Source organism: Sciurus vulgaris (assembly GCF_902686455.1).
Source record: "Sciurus vulgaris genome assembly, chromosome: 8".
In the NCBI taxonomy this organism is placed as follows: Eukaryota; Metazoa; Chordata; class Mammalia; order Rodentia; family Sciuridae; genus Sciurus; species Sciurus vulgaris.
The window spans coordinates 96,141,907-96,168,625 of NC_136468.1; the positions used below are offsets into that span (position 1 = coordinate 96,141,907).

The window sequence follows — 26,719 nt, forward strand, 5'->3', positions numbered from 1 at the left end:
TTGTTTTTTCTTCTATGAGATCTGTTTTCATTATTTTAGAAATATTGGATTACGTTTTTTGCTTATAAAGGTTTTTGTTTCTGTTCTAGAACTACTATTTTATTAACACCAAGTCACCTTTTTCTTTGCTTGGACTTGTACAGCTACTATGTGGCAATAAATGAAGCATTCTAAAAAAAAAAAAAAAAAAAAAAAAAAAAGAACTGAAGTACAATGATCATTTCAACAGAGTGTTTCGAACATACTGACCATTGGAAATTTTCTGATATTTAGCTACTGCCTTTCAAGTTAATGAAGTTCTTGAAGGGAAAGATTGAAAAATATTTATACTACATTTTCATTCTTATTAATAACTTTTCATGATAACACTGAGTAAAAATTGTTTTTTTCTATAGTTACCATAGTTCATACACCAAATACATGTAGGCCAAATGAGAAAGGAATTAAAATTACCCACAGACCCTGCCTACAGCATACTTAAAAGTGAGAGGATAGTGCAAAATTTAAATATGCATATACACAAATATTCAAGACCAGTGCAACAGTCTCTAGAGTCTGTGCCACAGGAAAGAACACAAAAAGGGGAAAGGAACCATGAGAAGTTGCTAGTTAAGGTAAAGGGGAAAATCTAAGAAGGCAATGCCCAAATATCTCCAGAAGCCAGAGCAAAAATTCTTCATTTATTAAAAATATGGTTCCACCATATCGATGATAAAAGATAATTCTGTGTTAAGAAGCTGGATAGGATAGCCAACCCCTTCATGCTCTTATCTTCAGAGTCACCTTTATTTTGTGGGTCCAGGAAAATCTAATACCTTTAAATGTGAACCAAGAAAATAATACTACTTACAGTTGCAAGAAGAAACTTGGGGATAAGAAACAATTTTTTGAACAGATCATTTTAAAAAACTTTATTGTAAAGCCCTTCCTAAAAAGCTACGAAATAGAGGGAAATTATAACAATCAATTTAAGAATTAAATGCAACTACAGATTAAAGAATATCAGAAACTATAAATTCAAAACCTCAGAATAAAAAAAGGATAAATGCCAGGCCGATGTCAGATGGAATTTCAACAGAAGAAAGAAAGTAAAGTAAAAGATCAAGTCTTTTCAGGTGAGAAAACAAAATTATAGGATACACACAAGGGAGTATTGGCAAGGCCAAGAGTACAATAAGAATCACAGCATAGAAGTCAAAAGAGCCAAGAAGATTCACCTCACATAAAGAAGGCATAAAAAAGAGGTGAAATAGAAGTAGTAGAGAAGATTGTAAAGACAACCAAATCAGAACTTTAAAAAACTGTAACTCAAGGAAATCTCCTCAAAATAAAAAATGATTTGAATTTGCATTTTTACAAATTAGAATAATTAAGTAGAATGATGAACTACAAAATCTATCTAAAAAAATAAATATGTTTTTCATACTGAATTTTTTAAAAATTTTAATAAAAAAATTGTTAATTATAAAAGATAAAAATCTTGGCATTTGATTTCACCTCACATGAAAAACATGAGAACCATGGCACAAATTCCTTAAAAAATAAGATATTTTTATCCCTGAAAGCTGCCCTTCAAATTTAAAACCTATAGAAAAAAAATTTAAATTTCAAAAATTCAGAAAATGTTAACTAAAAGACAATATCAGCAAAAAAAAAAAAAAAAATACAACAAACTAATTGAACTTAGTATTTCAGAATTGAAATCATTGCACATGGGTGATAAATTTTAAAATTCTATGTAAGCATTTTATGCTTAAAGAAAGAAATCAAGCAAAAAATAGAGTATCTCATTTACAATCATCTTTAAGGGCCTCAAAAAGTCTTAAGAACACTTCGACTCAGGAATTCCCCCTCTCACCATACATCCTAAAGTTATGAGCATACCTACGAATGTTGATTTCAGTGATATTTAGTAGGAAAAAGATAACCCAAACATTTCTGTTAGAAAATTGCCTCAATTATTCACTGTTTGATAACAGAATCACACGTGCAACCTTTCTGCCACACTGTGGCAAAGGTGACAAGTGCTGACGCACACTGGCTCACAAGAGTTGATGGCTAAAGTTCAGGAATTTTGTGAGTCAAACCTTGGAGTCTTGAAATTGGCCATGGTAAGAGTATTTACACCACAAAAATCAGGAAATCCAGGGCTTATTGTTTTCTGCAGAAATGACAGCTGTTAAGCATTTTCTAGCACAGCACTTTGTGATACCTGACAACCCCAATGCTAATGAGTAACTGTGTGACTTGCTTTTGAACAATCAGTGTTAATAAATGTGACATATATAAGGCTTTGAATATGCTCAGGGGTTAGTTTGCTTCTTGTGTTTGTCATTTACCATGAAAAGTACATGTTCTAGAGAATTACTAATTCAAAGAGAAGGAGTAACATGAAACAGAACTGAACTCAACCTACAGCCTAAAGCAAAGTTGTCCTGGTGACTTAGAGACCTGGGAGCAAGAAAAGTAAAGTGTTTTCTTGTATGCCACTGAGATTTTGAAGTTATCAAACAGCAAAACCAATGAATATACTTTCCATCAATAGAAAAGTAAATAAATTAATACATCCAGAAAATGAAAAAACAAACTTTAAATGCTACAGATTTATATTTATCTGAAAATATATTCAGGCTATGTTATTTTAAAAGAATTTATAAAACAATAGAAATTATATTTTCATTGAAAAAGTAGAGAGAAAAAAGTGTTTGGAAAAATATTTATAAAAATGCAAGTAGCAGCTATTTTTAAGTGGTGGCTTCAAGCGATTTTTACTTTAAAAAATCAGACAACACAGAAGGACATATATATATGTTAGCTTTTCATCATTATGATCAAAATGCCTAACCAGAACAACTTAGAAGAGGAAAAGTTTATTCTAGCTCATGGTTTCAGAGGTTCAGTCCATGGTTGGCCAATTCCACAGCTCTGGACCTAAGGTAAGGCAGAACATGGCAGAAGGGCAAGGTAGAGGAAAGCTGCTCAGTTCATGACACTCAAGAAGCAGAAAGACAGGCTGGGGATATAGTTCAATTGATAGGGTGCTTGCCTCACAAGCACAAGGCTATGAGTTCAATCCCCAGCACACACACACACACACACACACACAAAATAAATAAATAATAAATAAATTAAATAAATAAATACAAAAGAAAAGAAAGATATTTTGGGCTGGCGCTATAGCTCAGTGATAGAGCGCTTGCCTCGCATATGAGAGGCACTGGGTTCAATCCTCAGCACCACATAAAAATATAAATAAAGATTTAAAAAAAAAAAAAAGAAGCAGAAAGAGCTTGAGTGCAAGAAACCAGGAGGAATATAATTCCCAAAAGCAAGTCCCCAATGACCTACTTCTATAGACACATACTACCTGCCAGTTATCACCCATTAATTAATTCAAATTATTAACCCATCAGAATTAATTCACCAATTAGGATACAGCTTCCATAATATAATCATTTTACCTCCAAACATTCCTGCATTGTCTCACACATAAATTTTTGGGGATACCTCCTATTTAAACCCTAACAGTATGACTAAGTTTTCAATTTTGTTATAAAACAAGGCTATTACTATTTCAGAGAGAAAAACTGAATATATAAAGTTGGTTATTCTATAAACCAGTCAGCAATTTTTAGAGTTAAGATAAATAAATGTGACAGCAGAACAGAATGAGTCAAAAAACAGTCAGATTTATAAATGTGACTTTGTAAATGGCCAGTATGGTGATGTGCAGTCCTGCTATGCCCTTCTCATGTTTCCTCATGAGCTGAAGAGACGACTAATCCCCTACATTAGGATTTCTCAAAGTGAAGTTCTCAGAGTCTTGTTAGGTTGGCAGATTCCTGAGAAACATCCCAAAACTAGCAATTCAAAACCTCAGCAAGAAGGGAACAGGAATCAGCAATTTTAACAAACTCACAGAAGACTGAGAATACTAACCTACAAGATGGAAACCACATGCCAACTAATTAAATATAAACTGTACTGGAATTTGAAAATGGAGAGAGCTTTTATTTTGATAAAATAATTACCAAATTATTCAAGGTCACCAAATTACCACTTTAGCATATTTAAGGCTAAGACTGTATTAAACAAGATTTAAAGATATAATGTCTTCATTAATAAAAAATGACAACTATACAGTCAAAACATGTTCACTGTTGAACTAAATAACATATTTATTGAACTTTCTTATCAATTATTTTGTAAATCAAAGTATTCTCTCCAAAGTCCTATTCTCCAGCACCTAGCACTGGCATTCATTCATCTGAATGCTTTAGTGCACCAGGCACACAAAATTGTTTGCTGAATGGTTGTCCAATACTCACCTATAAGGATGGATGAATTTATAAGTAGTTGCTAACACATCACTATGCACCTATTACTGTTTTAACCACTTGACATCCACTAATTATTTTAATCCATATAGAAATCCCATAAGTACTATTATCCTCCAAGTAATGAATAAACTGAAGTACAGTAGGGAAGAGACTAGCTTATGTAGTGAATGAATAGGTCCTGGATTCAAACCAAACTGGCTGGCTCCAGCATCTGTTCAAACACTAAACGATACTGCCCTGCTGACTAAAAATCCAATATTATTTATCTAGCAATAAACTTCCTAAGTGAAGCTAAAGAGATTCCCTAAGTGAACAGTTTGTTGCTCACTATTTTTCCCCTCTCTTCTGGCAAAATAAACACTATTTCAGATTTTTCTAATCCATTTAACAATACCTTTATGACCATTTGCACTTCTTCTAGGAAGTGCCTGTTCATTTCCTTTGCTCATTTATTGATTGGGTTATTTGGGGGTTTTTTGGTGGTAAGTTTTGTGAATTCTTTGTGTGTCCTGGAGATTAATGCTCTATATAAGGTGCAGGTTGCAAAGATTTTCTCCCATTCTCCAGGATCTCTCTTCATGTTCTTGATTGTTTCCTTTGCTGTGAGGAAGCTTTTTAGTTTGATACCACCCCATTTATTGATTCTTGATTTTACTTCTTGTGCTTCAGAAGTCTTGTTGAGGAATATGTTTCCTAGGCCAACATGATGGATAGTTGGGCCTACATTTTCTTTTAGTAGGCACAAAGTCTCTGGTCTAATGCCTAGGTCCTTGATCTACTTCGAGTTTTATGCAGGGTGAGAGGGGTTAAATTTCATTCTACTACATATGGATTTCCAGTTTTCCCAGCACCATTTGTTGAAGAGGTTATCTTTTCTCTACTGTATGTTTATGGCACCTTTGTCTAGTATGTGATAACTGTATATATGTGGGTTGTCTCTGCATCTTCTATTCTGTTCCATTGGTCTTCATGTCTGTTTCTATGCCAATACCATGCCATTTTTGTTATTATAGCTCTGTAGTATAGTTTTAGGTCAATTATATAATTTAAGGTTTATTTAATGGTCAACCAATATATGAAAAAATGTCAACATCTCTAGCAGTTACAGAAATGTAAATTCCAAGTACACTAAGATTCCATCTCACTCCAATTAGAATGGCAATTATCAAGAATACAAGTAACAATAAATGTTGTGAGGATATGGGGAAAAAAGGTACATTCATAACATTACCTGGTGGGACTACAAACTGGTGCAACCACTACGGAAAGCAATATAGAGATTCTTCAGAAAACTTGCAATGAAATCATTCCACTTCTTGGTATATACCCAAAGGACTTAAAATCAGCATACTATGGTGACGCTGCCACATCAATGTTTAGAGCAGCTCAATTCACAATAGCAAAGCTAAGTACCCTTCAACAAATGAATGAATAAAGAAAATGTTGTATATATACATAATGGATTATTACTCAACCATAAAGAATGAAATTATGGCATTTGCCAGTAAATGGATGGAACTGGAGACTATCTTGCTAAGTGAAATAAGTTAGTCCCAAAACACCAAAGGCCAAATGTTCTCTCTGATATGTGAATGCTAACACACAATGCAAGGGGGAAGGGTGGGGAAAAATAGAAGTTCACTAGATTAGACAAAGGGGAATAAAGGAAATGGAGGGGGATGGGAATAGGAATGACAATAGAATAAATTGGATATAACTTTCCTATGTTCATATATGAATACATGACCAATGAAACTCCACATCATGTACAACCACAGGAATGGAATCCTAACTAGGATAAGTTAGACTCCATAAATGTATAATGCACTCTACTGTCATGTATATACAAAAAGAACAAATTCAAAAATAAACTTCATTAAAAGCTAAAAAAATAGTAATTACCTCTATATAATAGAAGCTGAATCTTTTTCTCTCCTGTAGACTGATTTCCCCAACAACCTCATTTAGAAACACTACTAATCATTTACAGAAATGTCTTATTCTGAAGGTCTGCTATCTTACAAGCTTTGTTTTATTATAAAACAAATAAGTATGAAAAAATTTAAAATCTTATCATCCAGAGATAACCACTATTAATGTCATAATATATTCTTCAAGCCTTCTTTTTAACACTCCTTCCATTGCTATACTAAATAAAATTATCTGTATAGTTAAGAGGAACTGAACTGTCTTACTCTGCAAAAAAGAAAGGAAAGGAATCACTATTATAAGACAAAGTACTGTAAGCTACTGTTTCATAATGTAAATTCTAAGAACACTGCTGTTACAAATAACTAAGTTTTGGTTTATAGTTATCATATTCTAAAAACAAAAGTATTTTCATAGTGCCTTATAAAAGTCTATAACCAGGCTCATCTAAATACTTACTTTGATAAGAAAGGCTTTATACTGAAGAAATATGAGACAAATGAGTTTTCTTATATTTTGCTACATATTCAGCTTTATTCTTCTATATCAATAAATGACTTAAGATAAAAGTTCTAAGTAAAAGGTACCTGAATGTTCATGCTATCCTATTCAGCATGGCAGTCCTTGTTCCATCACCTCCTTTATCATTCTGGGTTCCTAGCCATTTCTAGCTTACGTAAACCTGGACCAGTGCCATACACTACAGCCCCATGGTTTCATGTGCAATGCAGAACAGTCATCACTACTTGTTTTTTACATTTCCTTTACTTCAAAAAATAAATGAAAGTATCCTAATAAGGTATCTGCTTTTGACACAACTGAGGTTCAAACTATATTTTCTAAGATCCTATTCTCTGATATGTCCGAAAGATGTGCTTTTACCCTGTGGCTGTTGGCTGCATTTCCTATGGAACTGCCAAACTCAAGAGGCCTGATGTAATTGTTAAACATGAGGTAGCCATAGTAAGCCCCTTGAGAAAACTCCCTATAGAATGCTCAATACAGTAATTCAAAATAACATGCAAGGATCATATATCCTTATAAGCCAGGGTGGTTTTTACTCTACTTCAGTAGTTCCTAAGCCTGGACGATCCAAGTAGGGCTTTTTAAAAACAGACTGCAGATCCCTACTCTCACAAGTACCCCACCTTACCCAACTTCTCCCCAAAAGACTAAACTGAGTAACTCTATAATGAAACTGAGTCAGAAAAAGAAAAAAAAAAAAAAAAAAAAAAAAAAAACTTAGTTACCTGGGGCCTATCTACTCGAAATGTGGTCCAAGCAACCTAATTTCACTTACCCTTGCATTACATAGGGAAATTGTGCTGGGTCCGTTTGTGCTTGTGGAAGGGTACGCTGCCTCAATCCTTCTGAGGAAGATGCAGCAGCTAAGGACAAAGTTTCTTGACTGGATGATGGAGTTGTTGATCCTGAATGATCTGAACTCTACAAACAAAAATGGAATTATTTTTTCAAGAAAATTTAATTTATTACAATTATGAGATTACAGACATGCCAAAAATGTACTCATAATAAATTCCCTCTGCAAAATAAATTTTAGAAATGTTCCAATATATGTATCAATTTTAATAAGACTAAAAAGATCAGAAAGTTAAAACTGCTTAACTAAACACTATATATAAATGCATTTATCAACTGTTCAAAGCTAAGGAACAGAATAATAATAAACAAAAATTGTATATCACATTCTTGAATTAAACTAATGCATGCCAAGTTCCTTTCATGATGCTTAACACAAGGAAAGTGCTCAATAAATCTAACTAATCACTAGTCATTTAAACAGTTACTATGTGCCAGGTACTGCAAAGCATGCTACTGGTAACACACTAGCTTAACATGATGAGGATAGGAATCAGAGATCTAGAACCTGATGCTAGCTCTGACATTAACAAAGAGTACAACCTTAAAGATTCACTTAACCTCTCAGAGTCTCTACTTTCTTACAGAAAATGAGATTGAACCAGATTTCAATTCCCTTCAGTTCTAAAAGTCTATTTAGTTCACAGATGTCATTAACAAAGAGTTTTTTTTACAAAATAGGTAAGATACCAAACAGGGTTTTTAATTTTCATGCTCAAATGATGTCAGTAACTCACTGATTCAATAACCTTAACCAATATAATGCCTAAAATAGCACCCCAGTTTGCTGAAAGTAGTTTATTAAGTGTCTTGTGTAAATTTAAAAAACATAATTGCATTTTACTTAAATTATAGTTTTGTCACTTTTGTAAAAGCTGGGTATAGTATTGTTTTAACATCCTTTCAAGTTTGCTGAAACTGTAATTTACCTGTACTGCCTTCCAACTGACAGAAGTCTTGGTCCCAAGCACATAGATCTCTTGCAAAACTAACAAAAGCTTTCTTTAAGAAGTTATTTCAGAGAGGGAGGGGAAGGAAAGGGAAAGAACTGGGGAATGAAGTTGACCAAATTATGCTATGTGCATGTATGAATATATCACAAAGCATTTCAATTTTATACATAACTATAATGCACTAATCAGTGCCTTGTAAACAGAAGACCAACAGAGTAGAGGAAGGCAATGGGGGAGGAAAGAGGGGAGGGAAGAAGGAAGTACTGGGGATGAAAATGGAGAAAACTACCTTATATGCATTTACAAATGTCAAAATCAATTCCACTATTATGTATAACTATAATGCACTAAAAAATTTTTTTAAAGATTTAAAAAAATGATGCTACTTCACACAAAATAGATACCAAATAAAGACTCCAATACTTTGGGACATAAACTTGGAAAGCCTTTTTGGAAAGATTTCTCACTAAATGAACATCATGATAAGATATTCATTATAAAGGAACATCATGATAAGATATTTATTAACATAGTTAATAGAAGAAAATCCTAGTCATTCATCAGAATGGCCTAATTTTGCCAGAACTAGTCATTTCTGGCCTTTTAGGTAATTCTTTCATGATTAGATTTTTTTAACACATTTTTAAATCCCTCTGAAAGTTTTGAGCCATGAAAAATTTAAGGCAATTCAACTTAACATTCCTTTGATATTTTTTAGATTTTCATAACACCCTGAAACAAAATAAATATACATACTAATGACATGAAATCATAGCTAAGGAACCACCAGATAAGTCACTTAAATCAGAGGGTTCTTTCCTAACAAAAAACTGAAGCAATACAACTTCATCCAAGACTACATACAAAACTCCAAGCCAATGCCAATATTTGTCCCTTCATCATAATCAAGGTAGGAAGCATATAAAGATCCTTGGGTCTTCCAATAAAGTATACTTCGGTTTAATGTAAGCTAAATTCCCACGGTTGATACTAGAAAATACTTACCATGCTATATTATTAAAAATAGCAACTGGAGAACCTAGTTTCTTAAAGAAGCAGTTTACAGTACGTATCAGAAGATACTTCAACTAGTTATCCTGCCACTCATTCCTTCCTTAAAAGTTTTGGCTAGAATCTTCATAAAAAGTAAAGCATACTTATCCAAATAAAAGTTCACTGCCTGCCTATGAAGTTTAAAGCAAGTTTCCACTAATCTCAATCCTCTCGCCCCAAATGTATCATATAAATATTAAAGGTAAATCAAAAATAATTTAACAGAAAGAGATCAGTGCCAATGTCTTTAAAATTTGTAGAGACTGTCTAAATTGAAAAGTTCAACTATTACAAAATTTTTCAAAACAATTTTAGGCAGATGGAAAAACAAAGGGAGATAAATAAGCAAGTTTGAAATAAATAAGTACATTAAATACTTCTTCCCCTATAGTCTGAAAGTATGTCCAAATCCAGTGATTTAAAATAAAATAAAAATATACTCAAAATCCTTGGCCACTTACTCTATTTTAAGAAGATTTAAGGTATTTATAAATGTAAACAATTTAATCTACCTTGAATAAACTACATTATTATTAGATACATTATATTAGATACATTTGTTGAAATTTCACTGGCTTGAAAGTCTAGATTATATGACCATATCATAATTCTGTTTTCTGAGTATTTCAGTAATTAATTAAATTCGTGGAGATTAATGACCTGCCATTCAGTGAATTATAACTCACAGTAAATAGGATTTAAGATAACACTGGGTATTACGATAGCTAAAAACAAATTTTAAATGCCTTATTCCAATTGTTCAAAACACAATCTCAAAACTCACAGGCTCCAACTGTTTTTGTTTTCCATTTAGATTTTGAGAGGCAAAGAAGGAGAATCAGAAAACTTCGATGTTTACTCCTCCTAAAACAACTCACAGAATTGCTGCTGGATGCCAATGCTTCCCGACTTTCTCTATTGGTGCTGGATTTTGGAGAACTGGGAGGAGTCCGAGAAGTACATACTAGATGAACCATATGATACTCATCTTGCTAAAATTAAAGAAGATTACATATTTAAAGGGGAGTAACTAGAAAATATAATTTTAAAAAGTCAGTAGCTAAGCTTAAATACTTAAAATTTACATTTCCTTTCTAGTCTAGCCAGTTATTAGTAATAAACTGTTGTAATTTGAAGGTAAGTTTGCCACCTTAATATTTAGGGGTCTTTTGAATTCAATATTTTCTCTCCAAGCTTGAAAAATGGTCTAAGTACTCAGTAAGTGCTATACTAAAAAATTATTACTTTGCATTCCAAGCAGTCTTAAAGCAAACTATGCTGTAAAGTTGGATGATCACAATCTATTTTTTCAATATATAAAACAAGTAGCACCTTAATATCAGAACTGGTTAAGAGTCACAATGAAGCTTAAGCCCACCAACTTCGAATAGTGAAACTATTTCAAATGCTTGAGAGTTAGCACCCATAAAAGAAATTCAAGTAACTTCATCACAATATCATTTGTCTTAATTTTAGCTGTTATTGGTGTTTGCCCAATTTTTAAGTCAAAAACTTTTTATCTGGAACATTTATGCAAAAAATAAAGTATACGTTTAAACTATGCTCTACAAATATACCATGTGTTTCCACAAACCAACAACTGAAAGAAAATATGCTAAACAATGATTAAGCATGGCATTTTACCTTAGTTAGAACATGCATATTTTATTCTCAAAGCTAGTATAAGATGGAGGAAAAAAAGAACAAAGGAGGACAAAGAAGAATGATGCATCAGCAATTTTTTAAAAAGGAGGATAAAAAATAGCAACAGAATGATAAAAAGAGGCAGGAAGAAAACAAAGATTTCTAGTGGTGAGGAAAGGAAGCAATGCTACTAGAAACTAAGAATTGATTATCAGCTGCCTCCCATGAACCTAGAATCATGCTTAATTCTGAGATGGATCCAAGAAAGGTAAGGTCAGCCCCTTCACAAAAGCCTCAAGACATTTGTTAAGAGACCAGACAAGTGCATTACAGCACAGTTAGAAAAACATAAAATATGTGAGTCTTTTGCATAAAACAGAAGCACAAACTCTAACCACTTTAGGAGTTCAGAGGAAGAAGTTAATGGGGTTAGAATGCTAAGATAAGGCATCAGAGACAGTGTAACATGAAATGTGCTTGAAGGTGCTTCTAATTTACAATGTCATCTCAGCTTTTGCATACAGAATATCAAAAAATATTCAAATATAAAATGTTTACCCTTAGAAACCTAGGTCCAAATTTGCATACTAATCACAACTCAGTGATTCAACTTTGGAGAATGTTTCTATAAAATATTTTATAACTAAACGAGTAAACCTAATGGCAAAATGTAACACCATCTTCCACAAAACCAGTTCAATGGTCTATTAGAAATGTAAACATACTGCTCAAAATGCTTGATATAAAGGGCATAACAGTTCTTTCCCTAAGGCAGCTTTAATTTTAAATCACCTTGTCTAAAACTATTTCTGGCAGCAAAAGTCTTTTTAAAAGTATTCATGTGTAAGTTCGAGCTATCCTTGAGATAAAATAGTAAAGATACCTGTATTTCAAAGCAGATAACAGAAATACTTTTAAACAGAAAAAAAAAAAAAAAATAGGCAGACAGAGGTTTTTTGGACTATTCAGCATGATGCTATAATTGAGACATGTCATATATACATTTGCTAAAACCCACAGAATGAATATACACCAACAAGAGTGGACTCTAATGTAAACTATGAACTTTGAGTGATATGTCAATGTAGGTGCATTGATGATAACCAGTGTACCACTCTGGTGCAGGATGTCGACACTGAGATGGGCTCCGCATGTGAAGGGAAATCTCTGTACCTTCCATTCAATTTTGCTATAAACCTAAAACTCTCCCTCAAAATAAAGTCTACTATAAAAAGAAAAAAAAGAATCTGCTGCAAAATTCCATTATTTTTGAGGGGGCAGATATTAAACCACTTTGGTTATTTGAAACTACATAATGGAAATGCCTGTACCAAGTCACACTGGCAAAGCTGAAATGTCAACCAAGCAGAAGGAATATAGTGGCATAAGGTGAGAAACATCAGAATACATAAACATCACAATAAACATCAGAATAAAATGCAAACCTTCTAAACCAGAACCATATTAAGAGTTAAGTCAAAGAACAAAAGCAAAATATAAACCTATTCAACTCTGCCATAATCACAAAAAAAGTAAAATTTCAAAGTATAAATCCTACAAATAAATATGAGCTTAAAGCTGCCATTAAAATAACTAGTATTCAAGGTAATTGTCAAAAAAACTACATTGAAATAAATGTATTTAAGTTATGAGCATTAGCAATCAAAGTTTGATGATGGGAACAACAGTTGGGCTTCATTCTACTTTCTATCCTGAAATGAAACTCCCAAACCAAGCATTCTGTATTAAATTGTCATGCAGTCAGGTTTAAAGAGGATTTGGAGGAAAGACGGTTATCAGTCTTTCACCACCTACTGAGTACTCTACTCCTATTCCATTTGTAAGTCATTAGTGTTTTCTTACAAAAGATGACAAACACCAACACAAATATATTATAATCCTTCTTTAAATTTAGGTATCAGATGAAAATATAAAACTTACCCAAACTAATCTCAATTTATCATATTGCTTACTTTCTAATTTATTTTACCTGTTAGGCTAACCCAACATGGTTGATTTTAAATAAAAACTGAACTGGTTGGATAAAACTGGAGAAATTTATCTCCTCTCACAAACTCTGAATATATCTGATTTCAAAAAATGGAAGAAAAGCTTACTTTTCTGAGAATGTCTTTTAGCTGCAGATGATCAGGAAGTAGTCTGCCCGAATACACCAATCTCTGGTCCTTCGTCAACTAGGGGATAAAGAAAAGAATTCAACTTTATTACTTATACAAACAAAGTTGGGAAAAGCATGACTAAATATAGGTGAAATAAAACTCCCTCTAGGGATAATTAAGCAAAAAACTGACATAAATTAATAATTTGTTTTTCTAAATTCTACTTAAGTGCTCAGCAAATAGCAGCATACCTATAATAAAATAATAAAAATAATTATGATATTTTTAAAATGTGGCCAAAAAAGAGATAAATTGGTAATCTTTTCAACTATGATGCACACATGACTATCATTAAAAACCTTCAAGATTGCATAAATGAGAAAAATGTTTGACCTTTATTATGGCCAACAATAGGCCAGGCATGATGGTGTGCACTTATCATCCCAGAGACTCTGGGGGATGAGGCAAGGGGATCATGAGTTCATGGACAGCCTGGACAACGTAGCAAGATACTGTCTCAAAAAATTAAAAGGGCTGGAAATGTGGCTTGGTGAGCAAGGTGCCCTGGGTTCAATTCCCAGCACATACACAAAAGAATTTAAGTAGTTAACAACAGGATAAATTTTCAAGGTCACCAGAGTTATTTGGCATTGTTTTGTCAGAGTTTTTAATCTAAAATACATAAGATTTATTTTCTTCTTTACAACATAATGCAGAACAATTTATTGGTTTTAATTCGAGTCATTTGAATTTAATTACAATTCGTGTATCTATTCTAGTTTTTATTACCTCTGACATTGTGCTTTATATATTTTCAAAAACCCAAGACTTGGAAAAAAATTAACAAAAATACTTGAAGACTCAGTTGCCATCTCTATACACAACCCAGGACACAAAAAATGTCCTGGTTAGCTGTCATATTTTATTCTTAATGATAAATCTGCTAATATTCACATAGCTTGCATATTTGAAATTAAAGCATTTGTGTTAGTCTCCATAAGACTTATTTGCAGGCAAACAGTCCTTGAATTCTATTAAAAAAATATCAGCTATATCAACTGTTAAAACCCAAAAATCAAAATCCAAGCCCCAACTATAACAATTTTTAAACAGACTATATGTTCAACATGACTACTACAAAAGAGTCATATGTTAAAACTAGTTGTAATAAAAATTGTCCTACTGACTAAGAGCTGTGGTTCAGGCGTCCTTATACCCCAAAGACAAAGGAAAAGGCACAGTTAGCTAAGATACTTAACTGTTAGGTACAGTTTGTCCTGGAAGCATTTTTGAGTAGTCATTTCTAAAATATACAAATACACACTCCCATATGTAAACAACCAAATATGACATGAGACTTTTTAGATAAAAATCACTAGCCTCCGAATTTCTTATCAATACATATAAAGTTTGAGAGGGGGTACTGCAATGTTCTGAAATATGTATTTGGTCTTCATCTCATTTCCTTCCAATACAGCTCCTAAAATCCCTGAACTCTCCAGTGACAAGAGTATCTCTTGAATGCTAAGGAATGATTGATGGCTGGGGATCCCTAGAGAGCTCACATGATTGAAGAGTTAAAAATTTCAGTCTCACCCTCCAACTTCCAAAAGGAGGGGCCAAAGTTTGAATTAGCAAACCAATGACCAATGATTTAATCAATCATGCCTATGTAATGAAGCATCCATAAAAACCCCAAAAGGACTAAGTTTGGAGAAATTTCTCATAGCAGAATACCTTAGTATTTGTAGATCCTAGAAGGTGGTGTGTCAGAAAGGACACAAAAGCTCTCCAACACCCCTTCTCCCATATCTCACCTTATGCATCTCTTCCATCTGGTCTTTCATCTGATCCTTTGTAATATCCTTTGGAATATATGAGTAAATATAAGCCAAGTGTTTCCCTGAGTTTTATGAGCTGCTCTAGCAAACTAACCAACCCAAAAGGGAATCTAGAGAACCCTCATTTATAGCAAGTTGGTCAGAAACACAGGCCACTATTATGTTCTTATACTGAGCATCTGAAGTCGGGCAGGGTTGGTATCTCGTGGGACTGAGCACATCTCCAGATAGTGTCAGAATTCAACCGAATTAGAGGACACCCAGTCGGTGTCTGCTGGAGAATTAGCTGCAATTATCTGCTTGCTGGTGGGGAGAAATTCTCACACATTTTGTCCACCAGAGGTCACAGAAGTATCTGTATTGAGTTCTGTGGATGGTTGAAGAAACTGAGTTTTCTTTTTTGTTTTCTTCTCCCATACCCTTACCATCAATGAAGTGTAAAGTGTAAATTACATAAACATAAATTAAATGCTAAATAATGAATGATGTTAACCCCTGGCCAAAATGAAATATCTAATGCCTTATAAATTTCTACAATGTAATTATTGAAGGAAAGCCCAGATACAGAACCAACCAACTTCATTTTTTCCCTAATTTCATTTACCTCTTTTAACTTGTTTTCCCTCTCAGTCACTTTTTTTATAAAAAAATTTTTTAGTTGTCAATAGACACAATACCTTTATTTTACTTATCTATTTATTTAAAATATGTTTATATTTGTAGATGAACCTTTAATTTTTTTATTTTTATGTGGTGCTGAGGATCAAACACAGTGCCTCATGCGTGCTAGGCAAGCACTCTACCACTGAGCTACAACTTCAGCTCCCTGATATCTTCTGCAGATATCTTAGATTCCAGGACCAGCGGTCTGATAAGCATCTTTATGATAAGGAAATAAAATTATCCCTAAGCAATGGCAAGTCTCACAGAACAGATCATCCCATGATGAGAGTGCCCCACTAAGCAGGAACAATTACCTCATGACAGAAACACCCTAACCCAATGACAGAAGCATCCCATGACTGAAGCAAGGCTGCCCACCTAAGCAGGAGCAGTCATCTCATCTAGGAACTGAACTGCACCCCCCTCAAGTGATGATGACCTTCCCAGAGCTTCACAGAACCAATCCTTAGATAAAGATCAACCAGACCAAGATGGCCTGCCAGCTATGCAAATACCTAACCCATCCAAGTCCCCAACTTTGCTTTTTTTCCTATAAAACCTCAAATTTTCTGTCAGTCCCTGAAAGATAGATTGTTGATCACTGAATTCCTAATCTATCCCTGTGTGGTCACAATGATTAAAGTTCTGTTAGTGCCCTTCACCACTGCTATCTCCTCAATTGGCATACTGGGACAGGTGGCCAAGTTTGGTCTGTTGAGATCCCCAGAGCCAGGACCCTAGAACTCTGGAAACATTATACTAGAACCTAAAGAAGTTTCTTTAATAAGTATTACAGCCATCAAATTATCACTTTTTCACTAGATCAAACATTTAATCAATAGATACTTCTGTTGTATCATTATTCTGCATAAAGGACATCTTTTTATGAATGTTTATACCTTATTATAAAAATTCTCAAACATACACAAAGTGGAGGAAATAAAATGAACCCCCAGGTACCATCTTCAAGAACTCTCAAAATACTCAGCTTCAATCATTGCCAACATTCTTCTTTTCTTGTTTCATCTATTCTATTCCCTCTTTTCTCTTTCTCCCTCACCCAAAGAAAGTATTTTAACACAAACTCCATACATCATCTCTTTCTAACTGTAAAGATTTAGTGTGTATCTGTAACCAGTTTTCTTAAAGTATCCACAATGTTACTACATTCAACAAAAGAATGATTTCTTATTATGTAATACAATGCAGTTCAATTTTTCCCACCTACTCAAAAATGTTCTTTTAGAGATGGTTTGTCTCAGTCAGAATTCAAACAAGGTTCACTCACAGGATTGGATTGTTATATCCCTTTTACTCTTTTCACAGTTCCACTTCCTTCTAATTTTGCCCATGTTATTTGCTGAAGGAATCATGGAATCTGTTTTATAGAATTTCCCAATCTGTTCTGGCTGACTGTATCCTCCTGGTACTATACACTGTAGTGGTTAGCTATAGAGGGTTGATTATATTCAGATCCTTTTTCTTTGACAAGAGTACTTTATAACAGTGCTATGTGCTTCCTGCATCACATCATTATCAGCATGTGTGGATTAGATAATCCACTTTTAGTAAAGTTGAGATGGATCAATAAGTTCAGATACCGTCAGCCTAATCTATCCCTTACAAAGTTCCCATCAACCTTACTAATTACCTACATTCACTTACCTAGATGTATTATTTCATTATGTAGAGAACTGTTATTTTTAATCCTATAAATCCTCCTGTATTTATTAGATACAATTCTTCTAAAAGAACTTAACCCCATCAAATATTTGGTTACCCAGTTCATATAATCAGCAAAGATGTACACACAATTCTTTCATTACTTTTCAAGGTGACAGTGCAAGCCACCTCTACAGTGACCAATGAACTTTCTTTTTAGTATCATTATGAGCTTGCAGAATTTTATGTTTTTCAATGTAAAGACATCTTTTCTCCCCCTTTTTTTATCCTCACATTGTTCCATCTTTGGCCAGCAGAAGACCCTTCAAGTTGGCTCCAGTGTTGTTTTGGCATGATCTGTATCTACTCTAACAGTTTCCCTTTTTTTCAGACACAAAACACCCAGGTTCATTCTCTACACTTACAGACCTAGAATCAGTCACTACTCCAGGAGCCTTGATTCCTTTTAACAGGAACTGGTATCTGAAGACCAAAATCTGAGAGATAACAAGTGTTTATTTTTACTTGTCATAACTTCTGAAATTCTTCAATGAGCAAAGCTAGAAAAGTATTTTTTTAGAAAGAGAAACTTAAATCCTGAGTTCAGATTTTTATTTCCCATTTCAATTAAACATTTTTTGCTTATGTTATCTTCTTCCTGAAAACCTTGATTACTAATAATCAACAAACATGCCATTAGCAAATGTACTTATTGTTTTCTCCTGCCATATAATTGTTCCTATAATATTGTATGAAATCTTAAGATTTCCTGTAGCATTTTTCTAGCCTTCGGATATATGCCACTAGAAATATGCAGTCAAAATACTGTGTTTCAAAGTAACTTGAAATAATTCTTCTCTCGACTGTCACCTTTCTCATATTGTTAAATTCTTATATTTCTTCTTGGGAATTATTTTCTATTTAATTTGGGGTTTGTTGAATTATATATGACATACATGGCAATAAAGTTAAAACTTTACAAGGTACAGAGAAATTTAGTTTCTGTCCTCTGTACCCCTTATAATTTTAGATTACTTTTCATTATTTCTTTTTAACAATATAACAAACCTAAATACACATCCTTCTATTTCTCCTCCTTTCTTACCTAAAAGGTTGAACACTATACTTAACTTCCAAAAACCTTGTTTTCTCAATATACTCTGGATATTATACCATAAAAGTATAGAGATACTTTCCTATTCTTTTTGACAAACATATAATAACCCATATATGGAAGTACTATAGTTTACTAACAAATATTTGAACATTTCCAGGTCCTTGGTATTAAAATAGTGTGTTCTTCCCTCATATTATTCTGTGTGCTTCTGCATTCCTCCCAAAGCATCCTACAAAAAGATCAATAATGATTTATGAAAGTTATCTTGAGAATGGCAAGGTAAAAACATACCTGCAATGGATTCAAGAGAAAAGGAGGGGAGGATAGTATGAAACAGTAAATATATACAACTTAAAAGGTGTTTTACATTAAAGGAAAGGGAAGAAATAGAATAACAGCTATAAAGTAATCATCCAGACTACTACTGATTCTTCAATCAAGATAAAAAAACTCAAAATTAAAGATTTTGAGTACTCCGAGTTCAAAAACTGTGGGTTCCAGTTTGAAAGACACATATAAATAATTAAATGTTAAGAGTTAGCATAATCTCGTTTGACCCAAAATATAGTTGACTAAACTAGTATTAACTAGTAGCCCAGAGAGAAAATGGTAATGCCTTATCCCAAAATTATTCTTAAAGCCTTACTCCTATGAACAGAAAGGCTGGGCAATAGCTAAGTCCCTCATTCAGACAAGGGAAAGACCCAACAGCACCCAGCAAAAGAGCCCGACATTTGCAAGAAGAAAAGACATCCCAGTCTTTCCCACTGGCACCTATGGGAGAAGGATCAAAGCACAGAAAAAGCATTATGGAGCATTTATACACTTCATCCAAATGACTGTTCTTTGCCCCTACAGAGTCCCTTGCTAAATTTTCCATCCAATTTCTAAAAGCTAGGTTTCTTCATGAGTTACAAATTTGTCTCTCTATCTAAGTCCTCTCTCTCCCTCTCAGACCCAGACTCATATACAACTGCGGTAACACATGACACCTTCAGATGTCTTCTTAATAGGCAACTCAAAGCCAAAATGTCTACAATGGATCTCAATTCCTAATTCCTTAAAACTTTTTTCCCATTTCCTATTTCTTCCCTATCCTAAAACAACTTGCCACCAGCAGAATACATGAGCATAATTCTCCATTCTTCTTTCTTTTATCTTGCCTCTCATACCTGACTGGCAGTAAGTCCTACAGATAATATCTACAAGTCCCTCACAGATCTGATTACATTTTTCCATCTCCATCTCCATCGCCTAATCTAAATGATTATCACTTACCTGGGCTTCTGCAATAGCCTCTTAATTGGTTTCCTTGCTTCCATTCTGAAATCCATAGTTGGTGTGATCTTTTAAAAACAAAATTCACTCCTTTCACTCTCTGATATATATACTGATAGGTATACCTGATAGATATACCACTATACTGAATTTAATTCTAATTCCTTAACCATGGCCAGACCGGGCATCCATCTCTCTCCAACCTCTGCGGATAGTATTCTTTCTCCCTCATTAAAGAGAGGCGCATTCACTTAGATCCTCCAGTTCTTCCCCAACTCAAGACACTCTTCCAAGCACTATTCTCTTCCAGCTCCTATGTAACCGGCTATTAATCATCTTTTAGACCTTAGTTTTAAAAACCTCCTCAGCCAGGTCTTCCCTGACTTACAAACTTAGTACCGTATTCCCTTTCACACACACTGCTTATTTCCTTCCTAACATAAATCACAATCTGTTATTGCATTCACATTTGTATCTCTAAATGGAACATGAATGTCAAGAACAAAAAGGTCCATATCCCTTTCAGTGAAAATAGTGAAAACCATTGAGTTGTGTACTTTAAGAGAGCAAACTTTATAGTATGTAAATTATAATTCAATAAGAAAAATATTGTTACTCTCAACTGAATATTCCAATGCCTTCAAAAAATCTGAAGTTTTAAAAGAAAAAGGAATTCTTCCATTTTACTGACTGAAAACAGTAAAATAAGTTCCTTATGTGTCTAAATTAGGCAAGAAATGAGATTTGAAATTTTTTCTGTCACTAAAAATATTGCCTCTTCAGTTTAATTTAATGTAAATATCAGGTGAAACACTTGTCAGACATAACTAATGACAGTAACAACTGAATTTTCAACCAGTTATTTTGGAATTATAAGCTACAGCATTAAGTAAAATACAGACTTTGAGGTCTCAATCTAAATTAAATTCAACTTCAAATTATACTGTTATATTGTGTGCATGCACAAATATGTAACAACAAATCCCATTAATATGTACAATAAAAAAATGTGGAAAAAGTTTTCAATTCAACTTGCAAAACTGATATAATTTTATTTCTCCAGTCTTGCTAATAACATTTTCCTCTGTTGAAAATTTCCTTTTTATATTAGTTCAGATAAGTGATACTGGCTGCTATAACAAATTCCAAGATCTCAGTAGCTTAACATGATAAAGATCATTTTTCTCTGAATTTAAAAAAATATACAGGGTATCCTTATATGTAAGAAGCCATAAAACTCAGGATTAGCAAATCAGAAAGTGCTAACTAAATTGTCAAATAAAAGATTCTACTGATAAAACTACTGGCTCCACAGAGTAACATAAGTAAAACTATTTCTGTTAACACCACCACCATTCTTCCTAGCACTCACTCCTATAACAAACAGCAGACCCTGTCAGATACACATTTTTTGGGGGGTGGGGAGTGGTACCAGGGATTGAACACAGAGGCACTCAACCACTTAGCCACATCCCCGGCCTTATTTTGTATTTATTTATAGTCAGGGTCTCAGTGAGTTGCTTAGCACCTCCCTGTGGCTGAGGCTGGCTTTGAACTCTCCATCCCCCTGCCTCAGCCTCCCAAGTCACTGAGATTACAGGTGTGCACCACCACACCCAGCCAGGTACACATCTATTCTCACTTCCACTGTACTACCCTAGACAAAACTGGTCATATGTGGTAGAGCAGAGACAGTGAACAACAAGATGAAGATCAAGATAGAAACATCCTAACAATATTCCTAGCCTAGAGACAGAACTGTTCCGTTCAAAATAAACAGCTGCTTAACTTTAATAAACAGTGGGTCAAAAAAGTTCTGATACTCACTTAACAGACATTGCAAAATAACAAAGCAACAAAAGTTCACCTGATTGTATATTATTCAAAAGTAAGTCCAAATCTGAAGATTTTTCTTTTTTAAATGCTTATACAAACACCATTATCTGAAACTCGAAAGTTTAACTAGACATCAAACACAAATGAAAATGAATCCCACTATAATATATAATTGAAATATACCAATACAAAATATTTTTAAATAAAAAGGTAAAATATTATCCAACTCAAATACATGTAAAATATTCACAAGGATCTGAGAGCTGAGTTTACAAAACCAACAAGATTTTTATATTTCAAAAAATTCACAGTATTAGAGCATTAAATTTTTTATGTGAAGGACTAAATGTGTCTCATAATTATGTATGGCTTAAAAATCAGATTTCTACTACATCTGACTTAAGCATAATCAAATTTCACCTACTGATTTTAAAATGTTAATTTTTAAAATTTAAAATATCTTGTGTGTTAGTTGCTCAATAAGAGTAATCTTCAACTGACAAGATAGTTTAAATAATTGATAGCTCAAATCCTTTAAAAGTAATAACTATTAACATTTCAGTAATTACATATAGTTTAGTTACAAGTGTCAAACAGTTTTAAAGCACTGGGTACAAGGAAGTGCACAAAATTTCTGTAGAAAATGAATTGGGTGAATTTGTACTGGAATATATCTCCCTTCCATTTCCAATTAAATTTACCCAATCTAAAGTCCCAGGAAATTCAGAAACACTGTAGCATGGTTACCCAAACAGCCTTGACCTATTAGTTCCCTGCAGCAATAACTGACACACAGACTTAAGAATAATATTCTGGAATTGCAAAGGGACATTCCCTGCTTAGCAGTTTCCATTCACAGGCCATTCACTTATCAGATGCATGTACAATAGAGATTACCCAAACATAGAAACTATGAAAAGACAGGCCACAAGAAAGTATTTTGCAGCCTTAGGATATTATATTCCCATATCTTCCCTATAAATTTATCAGCAGAAACAGAACTAACTACACACTAGACTGATAAGTGTCAGCACAATAGTAAATAGTAAATAGTAATAGTGTCAGCTATATTATCCATTCATCACAGCTGTTAAGATAACAAACCATCCAAACCCACACATTTCTTTTTATAGTGGAATTGGTTCTTTTTAGTTTACAGGTATATAATTGACATGGCCAAGACCCTAAATGCCTTTCTTCATGTACTCTATAGTCATTATATCTAATGTGAATAGAATAAATAAGAGCCTAGGTTTTTCAGTCAAACCAATCTGGACCCAAATTCTAATTCTACTGAGAGTTCTATGATCTTGGGGGAAAAAAAAAAATCACCAAACTTAAGTTTCCTCATCTATAAAATGAGCTATAATAAACTTATGTCGTAAAGTGTCTATGAGAAATAAATGTGATAACCATATCAAGTAGAATTACACAATAACAACTACTTAACGAATGGTATTCTAAAAATCAGAGCAGATGAATAAAAGGATTATAGACAATGAAATCAATAGTATATAAAGAGAAACAAAGTAAAACTTCTAAAAACATCTTTTTTAAAAAAGCATTAATACATGATTAAACCAAACATTACCTTTGGAGTACTTTTATTTTTTCAAAAAAACATTAGAAGGCTATAAAGAACTTCAAGTAATAAAAGAAATTTTAGTCAGCAGTCATTAAAAATTTCAACTTAGTCTATTTTTCATCAACCTTCACATTCAATTTGAAAGTACTTTTGTTCACAAATGGTTTTAAAAATTTGAACTATATTGCTAGGTAACATAAAACCCTCTTAAATTTATTAAAATTTTATAAGACAACAGTCCTACAAAACAAAAAGTATCTACATGTATGGATTATAACTCCTTGAAGTCAACAGTTCTGAGGCAATTATGCTGCAGGTTTTTAAAATGACCCAAGTAAGGTAATAGGGAATTATAAAAATAACAGCTACAAATTTTAAATGATATAATACAAGCTATTTCCTCTGAAAAATGAATTGAAGACTTCCTTCTGGATTGTAGGCAATTTGGTTATGGAATGTTATTATATTCTCAGAATAGAATCTATATGACTAGTTCCATTCTTGCTTCTTTAATTCTAACAGAATCTCAGAGTAAAAGAACAACTTGAAACAGCACAGACTGGATTGGCTCATCAGCCAAGTTAGAAGACCTAAATATTCAAAGTGACTGATTTAGTTTAACAAAAGAACATCAAAAAACAGAAGGAATGTACCCAGAAGGAGGCAAACAATCAAGAGGCACTTTGACCGCATAACTGGAAAATGGGAACCAGGGAATACAAGTCCCAGAAAGATTTGCCTTTAACACTGAACTCAGGGTGAGTCAGGTACATCTTAGTTAGCATTTGCATATAAGAACAGACAGTAAGAAGAAATAAATTAAAAAGTACCTAATTGGTCTTAAGAGATTTACATTTTTTTTTTCCTTAGTCCATTCTAACTAAATGAAATTAAGTTCAACTACTTAGGTATCTATATCTCTGAAAATTTAAGTCTAAACTCTGATCAGGCTCCCAAACTCAAGTGAAAGTGGCCTTTCTTGACAGGAATCTTCATCATCTTGTAGCAATGACCTAAATTTCAAATTTCACACTACAGGCCAATTTTAAGACCTAAAAAATTAAAGTCATCAAGTAAAAAAAAATATCATATTAGAATTGGAGCCACACCTATCTACACATATTATCATCAACACGAACTGGTACACTTCCCAGTTCCTAGACTAAATCCTAATGGATTATCAATACCACTCAAAAGTTTACTACACTGCAAAAGAGCTCAATTCCACATCTGAAGTTTTTAATGACTTGGAAATATTTTCATAAATATGGCAACTGCCTAAATTCTTAACTAGAAAGTACCTTCCCCTTCACAGCTCATTAAAGATCTATCATCTTTTTACTAAGGACTGTATTACTAAGTAATATAGTATAAAGTATCTAATCATCAGCTCAACATTAAGTATGAAAGGATAGTTACAAAAAGAAAACTATTAGATTCTGACTTCTCTCCTCTCCTTAAAACTGTTATCAACTCTGTATGAAAATGTAAATGTCCCTGTGAACCTTTTCTTCAAATAGCTATACATTTCCCTAACCCCCACACCAGAACTGACCATTCCCTCTCTATGCTCCTACAGCACAGTATACTCCTCCTGTATAACACTAGTCACACAATAGGATAATTATTTACTTACATGTTTATATCCCCCACTAGACCTGAGCTTCATAAGAGCAAAGGACAGTCATCATCATCTTCACATGGTATAGATATTTGAATGCCAGGTCAAGAAAATCCTAGTTAAATAAATAAATAAAGCTCAAGAAAGTGTGCTTTCTGAGGGGAGAGATACATGTGTAGTGAGTTTACAGGATGGGGAGTTGAATTTTAAATATTCACATGGAGATTAGGGTCAATTCAATAACTGACCATAAAGCTGAGATCTTAAGACTTCAAGATTACATTTATAGAGTTGAGCAAGAATTCCTTAACAGCATGTAAACACGTGACCTACCCTTAAAGGAATCCTAAAAAGACAACTTCAAATCTTTATTCTTCCCCTCCAGCAGTCCCCATTTACTTTCCCAAAAGCCACTGCCACAGTAACCAAGGCCCTTCACCTACTCCTGGACCCATCAGATCCAACTAGGGTAGTATCAACCAAAGCCATCAACTTTTCTCCTTATTACTGGGGGGAACTGCTCTGCTGCAAGGCCATGGAGCCCCTGCTTCCAAGTCCACCCACCTCCATCAGCAAATCTGTAAGGAAGAGGCACAAGAAATGATCTCTTAAAAACCAAACAGCAGTGGCCCATACCTGTAATTCCAGTGGCTCAGGAGGCTGAGACAGGAGAATCAAGTACAAAGTCAGCCTAAGCAAAAAGCAAGGCACTAAAGCAACTCAGTGAGACCGTCTCAAAATAAAATACAAAATAGGACTGGGGATGTGGCTTGGTGGTCAAGTGCTCCTGAGTTCAATCCCCAGTCCCCCACAAAAAAACAAAACAAAACAAACAGCAGCCAAGAGTGGTGGCACATGCCGGTAGTCCCAGTTTCTTGGGCGCTGAGGCAGGAGAATCACTTGAGCCCACAAACTGGAGAACAGCCTGGGGCAACATAGCAAGACTTTGTCTCAAAAAAAAAAAAAAACCACCAAAGAGCACTTGAAACAAACAGTCAATGTTAAGTTGTCATTGTGAATGGACACAAGAAACATATTTCTGTTATACTATTACTTAACTTTGAAAATGTTCTGAATTTAAAATAACATTAAAAAGTGAATTTTGGGCTGCGATTGTGGCTCAGTGGTAGAGCGTGTGCCTAGCATGTGTTAGGCAGTGGGTTCAATTCTCAGCACCACATATAAACAAATGAATAAAAATAAAAGTCCATCAACATCTAAAAAAAATTTTTAAGTGAATTTTTAGAACTCCAAGGCCCATGTTGATGATTACCATAGCTGTAAGGTACCATGAACAGTTGACTGGCTCAACCACTGTGATACTTCAAATTAATCTCTAATGATCATAACATAAACCTGCCAAATCTAATAACCATACAAAGTTTTCAGTGACATTGTTAACAGTAAACACATGCACCCCTGTCCAACTGTCATTAACCTGGAAAGGACATTATACTATTTGACATTACAATCCACTTGGAGAAAACTTTCTGGAGGATAAAAAAAATGTTGGGTTTACCACAAGGCTGAGTCATGAATAGGACGCATATTATCTAGTAAAGCCTCAAAAAGTATCTCTGTGTCTACAAGAGGCAGAAGGGTTGAGAGAGAAGTTTTGCAACTGATCTCCTCAAGCAGCTAATAAACAAGGGCAATGACAGTCCTCCACTAGTGATTAGCATACATGGGGGAAAACT

The 26,719-nt window shown here is 33.8% G+C and overlaps 1 protein-coding gene across 1 annotated transcript in view; it reads right to left on the reverse strand.

Annotated features, from left to right (window-relative positions):
• The window catches only part of HERPUD2 (HERPUD family member 2), a gene marked incomplete at its 5' end in the record, with an annotated part of 38,905 nt that overhangs the window by 10,346 nt on the left and 1,840 nt on the right, over positions 1-26,719 (reverse strand). The window contains 3 exons of the mRNA XM_079150594.1: positions 7,570-7,715; positions 10,534-10,647; positions 13,417-13,494. Of these exons, the coding sequence (XP_079006720.1) occupies positions 7,570-7,715; positions 10,534-10,647; positions 13,417-13,494 (338 nt within the window). The remainder of the gene's footprint in view (positions 1-7,569; positions 7,716-10,533; positions 10,648-13,416; positions 13,495-26,719) is intronic.